This window comes from Endocarpon pusillum (genome assembly GCF_000464535.1).
Source record: "Endocarpon pusillum Z07020 unplaced genomic scaffold scaffold1533, whole genome shotgun sequence".
NCBI classification, from domain to species: domain Eukaryota; kingdom Fungi; phylum Ascomycota; class Eurotiomycetes; order Verrucariales; family Verrucariaceae; genus Endocarpon; species Endocarpon pusillum.
The window spans coordinates 173,010-183,147 of NW_006916030.1; the positions used below are offsets into that span (position 1 = coordinate 173,010).

General features: G+C 52.9%; 2 protein-coding genes across 2 annotated transcripts; one reads left to right on the forward strand and one right to left on the reverse strand.

The window, feature by feature from the left end:
- Positions 1-555: 555 nt before the first annotated feature.
- EPUS_03847 (uncharacterized protein) lies at positions 556-2,220 on the reverse strand (the record flags this gene model as incomplete). The annotated part of the gene is made up of 2 exons (XM_007802153.1): positions 556-1,062; positions 1,111-2,220. 2 exons carry the CDS (start codon positions 2,218-2,220, stop codon positions 556-558), a joined length of 1,617 nt encoding a protein of 538 aa, XP_007800344.1.
- Positions 2,221-3,113: 893 nt separating this feature from the next.
- On the forward strand, positions 3,114-7,844 carry EPUS_03848 (uncharacterized protein; the record flags this gene model as incomplete). Its single annotated transcript, XM_007802154.1, has 4 exons — positions 3,114-3,128; positions 3,220-3,944; positions 3,995-4,508; positions 4,557-7,844. 4 exons carry the CDS (start codon positions 3,114-3,116, stop codon positions 7,842-7,844), a joined length of 4,542 nt encoding a protein of 1,513 aa, XP_007800345.1.
- Between the last annotated feature and the right edge of the window lie 2,294 nt (positions 7,845-10,138).

Below are 10,138 nucleotides of genomic sequence, written 5' to 3' on the forward strand. Positions count from 1 at the left end.
GCAGCTCGGAAGTCCCGCGACGAGGCTGCAGCAGCAATCACAAGCCAGTCCCTTTTCCACCTCTTCTGCATCGGACTCCACCGCCTCGGGATCTTCGCCCGCGTCTCGCGCCGGACGGGTCCTCTACGGATGCAGTAGCCGCGGCCACCGTTTAGGCCCTCGGTATCAATGCCCGGTCCGAGGCTGCGCCTGCAAGGTCGGGTGTCAGGATCCAGATTGTGAAGTCTGCGAGATCGTTAAATCCCTGGGAAAGGCTGTACCCAAGAGAAAGTAAGTAAGTCGACCAACCAATCCAGAACAAGTTGTTGCCTCCGGGTGATAGGAGGAGATGGGGAAAAGCATGAGATTCTGATCCATTTTTGTGTCGCTTTCTAGGCTTTTAGGCATGGTGGTCAAAGCTTCTGTTGCTGAATGTGTGGGCGTGGTGAAGAGAAGGGGGGCGGCATAGCCAAAAGCTTGCAAAGGGGAGAGACATGTGTATATTCGATCAAGCTTCTGTCTGAACATTCTGTCAATTAAATCAAATCACCAGTCAATCATACGTACTTGGCACCATCAAACAAAATTCGCCGCCATCTCAAACACGTCCACCACTTGAGTTCTAAAAGCCTGCTGTAACTTCAAATCCTCCTTGTTGTCATCCCTGACGTCAAATGAGCCCGTCAAACACTTGACCACCGCGTCCCGATATTTCCTCCCCACGCGGGACTCGAGCCTCTTCTGCGCATGCTTGATCAGCTGTGATTGGATCGCGTAGCCATCCCTCGCGTGCGCGAACATGTTCTTCTCGAGCTTGATCGCCGGTTCCCACAGCCCGATCTCCAACAGCACCACCCCCAACGCGTAGATGTCGTGGATCTTGGAGAACATCTTCTCCGGCTCGCCCTGTCGCTCCGGGTGCCGGTAGATGTTCTCTGCCGGGAGGAAGTTGGCGGGTCCGGCGCTGAAGAAGGATTCCGGTCGTGAGAAGTTGAAGCCCATTACCCAGGGCTCGGTGAATTCGACTTCGCTGTTGGCCGAGGGGAAGAAGAGGATGTTTTCGCTGCGGAAGGATTCGTGGACCTACGGAGCAGTTCAGCTGTTTGGGTTCAAATCAGTGGCGTTGCTTACCCATTTCACCATGTGTAGCTGCGCGATGCAGCGCGCGAGATTCAGTGCCAGCCGGAATTTGTCTCCCAGCTCTGGCTTGGATTCGGAGCTGGATAGTAGACGGAGCAGACTGGTGGGTTGTGCGTCCGGTGTAGATGGCATTTCGAACACGAATCCAATGGACTTTTGCATGGGCATGAATTTCCATCCCACGCATCGAGGAATGCGGAAGACCTGCTCTTTTGGCTGGTGAAGTAGTTTTGCGAGATCATCGACCTTCTTCCGGGTACGACCATCGAGAACGTTGGAAGGGCACCTCGCTTCGGTCTCGTAATGGTGGCCTTCGTGCACATAGGCGATTCCGTCCTTGGTCAAGGTCGCGAACTTGCCTTGGTTTGGCACCGGGGTGATGGGTTTCAGGTACTGGTTCCATGACGGATCGGTGAGCTCCAAACCCGATTGAACGTTCAAGGCATCCCATTGAGTCAGGCGCAGGGTTGCGTCGACATCGAAGCCCAGCTGTCGGGAGATCTCATCGCGTTGGAGGCGCTGCAGATGCTGCACATTGACACCCAGTTGCGATGCCAGACACCACAGTTTGATCTTTTCGTGGACGCGGTTGTTCTGGTCGCCGACTTCGTCCACGATTGCCTTGACTCTCTTCTTGTCCTGGAAGCTCCATCTGAAGAAATCGGGGATGCTGGGACTCTTGCTCCGCGGGGAAGGGACATGTGAGTTGGGTGTCAGGGTGCTGGCTAGCGAAAGGTTCGAGGTCTGGGAGGCAAGTCCGAAATTCTGCTCAGTGACACCATAACGTCGTTCGAGAAGGTCGCATCCTTCCTGTAGGATTCCCTTCAACGGTCCCAGGAGTAGTTGGATCTGCTTTTGGATGTCTGGTTCGAATTGCTCAAAGAGAGTTTTGTTGCCATAGATGGGGGTTTCTGAAAAGAGTAAGCCGCGCAAAAGCCTGGTGCGAATGTTTTCGTCCGCGATCTTGCGGGATAGCTTTCGAGTGTCATCGTCGAACGCCCTGGAGTCTTGGATCAATTCATAGGTCCTTTCACCGAGCTTGAGCAATTGATCCAAAGCGGCCAGGCTGAGGCCAGCAATAGAGACGGGGTCGATCGCCATGAGTGGCAGCAGGAAAGGGATACATCAACCACTCCGCCAAAAGGACAGCGCTTGTGGGTTTCGAACCACACACTTAATTGATGTACCCCTCACTGACTCGCCCAACCAACACAGGCGGCGTCCCGACGCCTTCGAACCCAATTGAGACTGAATATTGCTGAAGTGATACCGAATTCTGAACTGACTGAAACTGAAAATGCCGAAAATCTGATTTAGAGGGGGGTTCGAACTGCGGGCTGATGCCTTAAACCTGTGCCACAAGCGACTGTCCTTTTGGCGGGGTGGTTGATGTATCCCTTTTCTGCTGCCAGCGACCGATGGGCCGAGGTGTCGGGACCCCTAGAACGGGATCGGCCAAGCCGTGATACAGGGATGGCCACCTTTAAGCTTTCGGGAAATTAATGGGGGGCCTTGGACAACTTGTTGTCAATGATCAGAGAAGAGGAGTGCCAATGGAGATGTTCAAGATGCAGAGAGTATTCTTCAGCCCCGGGAGGAACTCTTTCTGGAAGAGCTGGAAAGCTTCCGGAAAGTCTCGAGGCAAGCGTCACTTCGGCCGGAAGACTGCCATTGGACCCAATCTGCAAGCCACAAGCCATCACCAAATCAGCCCTTCCGGCCCCATCAGGCGACCGAGCCTGATCTAGCCTTCTTGTGGCCTGATGCTGAGCGCATGCTGGACACGGTTGACATGGACTCTGCTGAGCCTCAGCAATCTATTGAACCACTGCTTGACAACTCTCATCCCAGCTCTGAGGGAGACGACGAACCCCATTAGCCAACCGGCCTAGGAAGCTTTTCGGTACTTAGCCTTAAGCACACGTCGTAGGACCAATCGCTGTCTTTAATCAGGACGAAGACTCTATGGGGGAAGCGGAGTGCACCATGCTGTTATGGCCGCTCTGACGGTGAGAGGATATTTCCCGCCCCGTGTCTTTCATAACTCAATGCCTATTCTGATCCAGATCCTCCGCCGAGGCTGACACTTCCTTCTGCTAGATCCAAAGCATCGCCGAAACCCTTGACTCGAACCTCTCATGGAACACCAAGCTGTCCAGAACACGAGTCTCCACTGTCGATGGCCTGGCTTGCACAGAAAGCTCCGATGCAGCTGTCCAAACCTTGGAGGGTGTTCTCCGTATGGTCAAGAGATTGAAGCTGAGGCAATGCCAATTCTCTGATATCGAAGAGCTGGAGCCCAAGGTAGGTGAAGGGGAGACCTTTGTCGTCGATCGCTGCAAACTCAACGGGAAAGTGGTCGCGGTCAAGCACATCAAACTAGGAGACTACAATGTCGACCAGCGCGCATTCCACTGGCGTCTTCAGTCTGTTGTCCGCGAGATTTCTATCATGCACCATCAACCACTTGCTCAACACCCTCACATCCTTCAATTGCTTGGATACGGGTGGAAACTAGAAGGAAGCAGTCTCTTACCTTATATCGTCGTCGAATATGGGATTGGAGGTGACTTACGTTCATACCTTCAGAGCCATCCGCAATCATCTCTTAAATCCAAAATCACTCACTGCGGCGACGTTGCCTGCGGGCTGATGGCTTTGCACCAATGCGGAATTGTTCACGGGGATCTGAAGCTCAACAATGTGATTATCTTCGAATCGTGGGATCGCCCTTCAGGAACGATTGCCAAACTATGTGACTTTGGACATTCAATCCTGCTGGCAGTTGAAAATCCCAGTCAATTACGATATGTGGGCACGACCTTGTGGGTATCACTAGTTCTAATGAAAATGGAGGTTGCTCACGTTCTTCCAGATACAACGCGCCAGAGGTGGCCAAGCAAAGGCACACTCCGATCGACTGGGAGAACCTACACAAGTGCGACATCTGGTCGTACGGCCTTCTTGTATGGGAGATACTAGCAAACGGGGAGATCTACTTCAAGCGAAAGTGGCGGCACGATCCCAATTTTGCTCGCACGACCAGGGAAGCACTTTCGGGGACCACGTTGGGTGATTCCAGGTGTCCGACGACAAGGGAAGAGGCCCAGGAAGAATCCATTCAACCGGAAGAAGAGGGCGTTATGGGCACCTTCGACTCGAAACATTTACGGAATCTTGCTACGCAGTTTGTCAATACAATGCAGCTCCCCATTTTTGAGAAGGGCTGTCTCGGACCCCTTTTCAAACTCACGTTGCAAGAAGACCCGGCCCTGCGTCTTTCAGACCTGAACCGACTACCAATTGTCTCGGTGTGGAACAAATCAGGTGCCAGCTCGCTTCAGCACAAGCTTGCTATGCACGTGGGCACCTCGGAATTCACTTTTGAGGTATAACACACACCTGGTCAAGCCGCGTCTCTACTGACAGCACTACAGATGTTCCAAGGGAGAGACATACCATGGGAACATCAGGTATCCATGCTCTCAGACTTCGAACGGGTTGCCAGTCTGCGCCAAGGTGGTGAGCAATCGACTGCTGCCGCCTTTCATGTCGCTTTATGTTACATTCTTGGATTCGGAACCAAAGTAGAATACTCCACCGCCACTCAATATCTCCGGAAAGCAGAAGAACAAGCACATCCGCTGGCCCAGCTATTTAGTCCCAAGCTCTTGAGCAGAATTTCCAATCTTCCCAACCCAGGACTTGTCGACTACACCAGCATTGTGCATAAGGGATTCCGTGCCAAGCGGTTCTTCAGCAGAAATACCAAAATCTCCTTGACCACGGGGCCCGCCAAATCAACAGACTGTGAACTAAGCGGGCTGGAGCTCGACACTGATGCTTCACAGCCCCGTAGTTTCGCTAACTTCCAGGATTTCCTCGCATGGCAGTTGGCCTTCATCCGGCTGAAGGGCGATTTGACGCAATGGCAAGTCACAATTGGAACTGGGCCCAAGATGAACTTCTTAGAGTGTGCCATCGCGTTCGCCGACACAGCATTACTGTCACACCTGTTGAGCAATACCGATTCTGACTGGGATAGAATTGGGGCCTGGGGAGAAACACCGCTGGTGCAAGCCACAAGACGCGGTAGCGCCAAGATGGTCTTAAGGCTGTTGAATGCCTCCCACGATCCGGCCAGATGTGATGAATCTGGTGCCTCTGTGTATCACTGGCTGTTTTCGCTCACCGCGGACAGCGAGGAAGCCAATGTGGATTCTGTTCTTACAACTCTTTTCCTTCACCCCCATGCTGCAGAGGCTATCGAGCGTGCGTGCACCACGCCATACGTGCTGCACGCTCAATGGCCGCTGCAACTACTTGGGACACCACTGGCGTTCGCTGTGAGTAGCGGAAGTCTGAAGACAGTAGAAGCTCTCCTCCAGCACGGTGTCGATCCCAGAGCACCTGTATACGCCGCTGCCGAGGATGGTGTCCGATCGAAGTGGACAGCGCTTCACCTTGCCACCAAATATCACTTTCCCCAGATTCTTACTGCGCTGGTGCAAAAAGCAGACGAGATTGTTAGATCTTCACACAACCCATTAAAAGAGCTTGGGATTTCCATGGCCAGGAATCCCTTCCGCAACCCGGAATGGAAAGGCAGAGAAATACCAGAGGCTCTCCTGGCCGAAGCTCTGCTGGAGTTTCCAGACTTACAGCTGCCTTGCGTGCTGGGACACATAACGACATTGGAGAGATATGGTATCCATGGTGGAGACTATAGACGAAGCATCGTTGACGTACTCGATATTCTCCCCTCGCGATGTCTAGAGTGGAGATGTTCAGATGGTCAGACAGCATTGATGCAGGCGATCGACAACAACGACTACGATCTGGCATCCGTCCTGCTCGATCACAGCCCGCACCTGGCTTCTGCAGCGTTTAGAGACCCCACCGAAAAAGGAGCACATACCTACCCTTTCCACTTTGCGTGTCAGATTGCCTCCCGGTGCGACAGCGAGGAAACGACCGACATCGCGAGTCGAATCTTGCAACTTCATCCCGAAGCCGTGCGCGACAAAGACAGCAGACTGAGGACCGCCCTTCACATGAGTGTGACGGGGTCATCAAGCAGGGTGACCAAATTTCTTCTCTTCCACGAAGCGCCCAAGGATGCTGAGGATATCGATGGCGCGTCCCCGTTGCACTATGCACGCTCTCTGGCCAACGTGGTAGCATTGCTTGATCACGGGGCTATGATCGACTATACCAATAAGAAAGGCCTTGCTGCGATCCATCTCGCGGCTTCGATTGGGGCGGACGACATTGTTGCTGAGCTCGTCAAACGAGGGGCAAAGCTCGACCTTTCCAACAATGATCTTGGAAGTCCACTTCATTGTGCGGTGATCAAGAAGAGCAAAGCGTGTGTGTACTCGCTAGTCCAAGGCAACGCTCCGATCAATGCTCGAGATCGCGACAACAACACCCCATTGATCTTAGCTACCCAAAGTGGGCGCAACGACATTGTACAGATTCTCCTGGAGCACGGTGCCGACGTCAGCCTGCAGAACAATTCGCGAGTGACGCCACTCCGGGCTGCCGTTCTTACCAAGTCTCCCGCACTGGTGGAGAAGCTGCTTAATCACAATGTCTACCATCTTGCCCAGGAAACATCGTCGCAAACCATCTTACATCTTGCCGCCGCGCAAGCAGATGCAGCCACAATCAGAGTTCTGTTGGATAAACTTCTTCACACTGGGGTGCTCAGCATCAATGCGGTCAACGGCACCTTGCAGACTCCACTGCATGTGGCAGCACTGGCTGCTCGTGTTGGTATTGCGCAGGTCCTGCTCGAGTACAAGCCCAAGATCGACACGTTGGACGTTGATGGTGCCACGCCTTTGTTGGCCGCATGTCGAAGCAGCAAGCAAAGGGTGATTGATGCCAATGGAAATCGGACGGAGTTTGTCGACTTGCTCGTTGAGAAGGGAGCTGACCTTCGCGTATATGACTACAAAGAGCAGGGTGCCTGGGTGCTTGCTCGGGAATATCAGGACTTTAACCTGATGGCGTATATCTTGGACAAACTCTCCCAAATGGATTGTCTGCATGATCATGTGACATACAAAGACCCAGTCGACCGCGAACTCATTGAGTGGGCGATCCAGCAGGACGAATGGGATTTTGTGACCACCTGTCTCGGCACCGGTGCTATCGGCTCTAAGTTTCTCCCGCAATCCATGGCCAAGGAAAGCAGGACCAACATTGACAGACTTTACGCGTATGCCAAGCGAGGAGATAAGGACATGGTGCAGTGGGTGTTGGAGGCGAGCAGAAACGGCTCGTTGTCCAACAGTACCGTGCATACTAGGATCAGGTACACCGGGATGAGAAATATGTACAGGTACACCGAGACGAGAAATCTGTACCTTGAATTCCATGAATCCCTGGCACCGTCTGGCTCGACCATTCTTTTCGTCCCTCCTTCGTCCGCGCCACACCTAGCCAAAGATCTGGAGTCACCCCGGGTGAGCAACTTCTTAGATGGAATGCTTCGCAAGAGGAGTTCGACGCCGAAGCCCTCGTTGGAAATTGGAGAATGCAGTTCTAATCCTAGCGATCTGCTCTTGACCCCGACAAGTACGATGGACTCCTCGTCTCATTCTCCCAGTCGTTTACGGACGCCGTCGTTTGGGTCTTCGCTTGAGAATTTGCTGCAACGAGTTACACCTGGCGAAGTAAATCGAAGTAGCTTGGATTTGGGGCGTTTCTGGCCCTGATTGGCGTTTTCGAGGGGACTTGATCATTCTATCCCATGGAGTTCTCGGCTGCAAAGCCGGTGCATAACAAATATGCTGAGCACTTGTGCCTATATGGCACTGCAAACACAGGGAGTACCAAACCACGAGACCACCTTTGGGTTATTAGTGGATGATGGAGGACGATGCAACGTGGTGATGCTGATGCTGATGCTGATGCTGATGCTGATGCTGTTGCTGTACTGCTTTGGAATCTTCGGGTAGTTGTTCTGCACATATCAGAGGTAGCCCACGCTATACATGACACACTTCGATCTCCCAATGTTGTTGCTGCTCGTACACATCTTAGGACATACAGAGTCAGTCCTCTTCGTGCTTACCAGTGAATATCGTATGCATATCGCATCTTCCCCTCCACTCCCATAGCCCTAGCCCTAGCCTTACCATTCCAGCCCACCTCTGCCCCTGCTTATCGAATGACAATGTCCATAGACGAGGTCCCAAGATGACTAATCCGCCAATTGAAGCTCTGGTTCTCCGTCTCTTTTGAGGTCGACCTGTACGTAGCCTTATCCACCACTCTGTCGTAAAATTCGATCTTTTTTGATTGGTCAGTGCCAGCCACTAGATTAGCCATATCAGGTTAGTTCCCGCAGCCTTAACCTTAAATTTCTGACCCCCAAAGTGGCAGCAGGATAGGAATGTACCAATTGATAGATACCAAATGACTCAAAAGCACCACCAAGAGGAGATATCAGGGCCAATTGATGCTATTGAAGCTGCTGCACTGGCTAAGAACTGCCCTTGACCCAAAAGAGCTCGAACTCAGAGACAGGCCGCGTAAAGCACTCCAGGAACTATCTACTAACACCCCTGATAATGCAAAAAAAGGACAAAAGGATATCCATCAGAGCCTATGATCTTGCAGTAAGTGTAAAATCTCAATCTGCCACAATTCACATTGCTGGGCTCATCAGTTACCCTCTCCATAACAGAGATAGCAAATTCTATTTATTTTGGTGTTGTCACATCCTAATTAGGTTTACTGCATATTATAATAAGGTTCTCTTGGCACCCGCTCCGTTGACCAATCAAAAAAAGATCGAATTTTACCACAGAGTGGTGTATACCGATGACCTGGATCAAATTGATCGTGGTACTTGGAAGAGATCGTCTCCGGACTCGACGATGGAGAGGCTTGCTTGCTCGTCGCAGAATTCATCATTCATGAGCGGAAATTCACGACGACTTTGTGTTGCACGCTCATAGTCGAGGAATTGAATACTTCTTGATGGACGTTGGCCTCCAAGTGAGATCTGAACCTGGTCTATGAAGGAGGCATTGTTGTTCAGATCTGGGTTTTATTTCTGAGCTGTTCGCCCGTCTTGACATATGACAGTGTACTCTTGTACTTTTGTATTCTCTTCAATCTTCCCAACAGAGGGCCGAGCTGGCATTTCTACCACTTTGCCAACAGCTCCCAAGATCGAACAAAAGAGAAGGTGACCGACCATATTGACGAAACATCCCAGCTCAACACTGGTGCGCTACAGTATCGCAGCAGTGAGCATCACCTCTCACCCCGACAACAACATGCCTCCCATCCCAGCTCAAACCCGCCTCGGCCCACCGTTCCGCTCCACCGACGCCCGAATAATCATGTATCAACAGACGCACCACTCCCCCTCTGAACAGCCCGTCTCTCTCCTTCCCCTGCTGACCGCCCAACCCGAGCAGCCACCCGCAATCACGCACCTCATCCTCGCGGCCATCCACCTCAACGACTCCTCCCCCGAATCAACCACAGCATCCCCGTTCCTAACCCTAAACGACCACCCGCCAACCCATCCCCGCTTCACCCAACTCTGGGACGAAGTGCTCCTCCTCCAGGACTCCGGCGTCAAAGTAATGTGCATGCTCGGCGGTGCTGCCCAGGGCAGTTTCACACGCCTGGACTACAGCGCCGAAGAACTAGCGCTTTTACCTCCATCGTTATCACCAGAAGACGAAGCAGAAGCAAGCTTGAATCCGGATTCCAATCCCAACCACAGCGACGACAGCCGGGGCCCGAGTCGAAGCCGAGGCCGAGGCCAGCATGGCGGCACCCTGCCCGCCCCCTCCAACTTCGAGCGCTTCTACACCCCTCTCCGCGACTTCCTGCGCTCGCGCAACCTCGACGGCATCGACCTCGACGTCGAAGAACCCACCTCCCTGCCGGGCATCATGCACCTGATCGACCGTCTGCGTCGCGATTTCGGCCCCTCTCCCTCTCCCTCCCCTCCAACCCCAGCCCCGTCCCCCAACCCAAGCTCCAA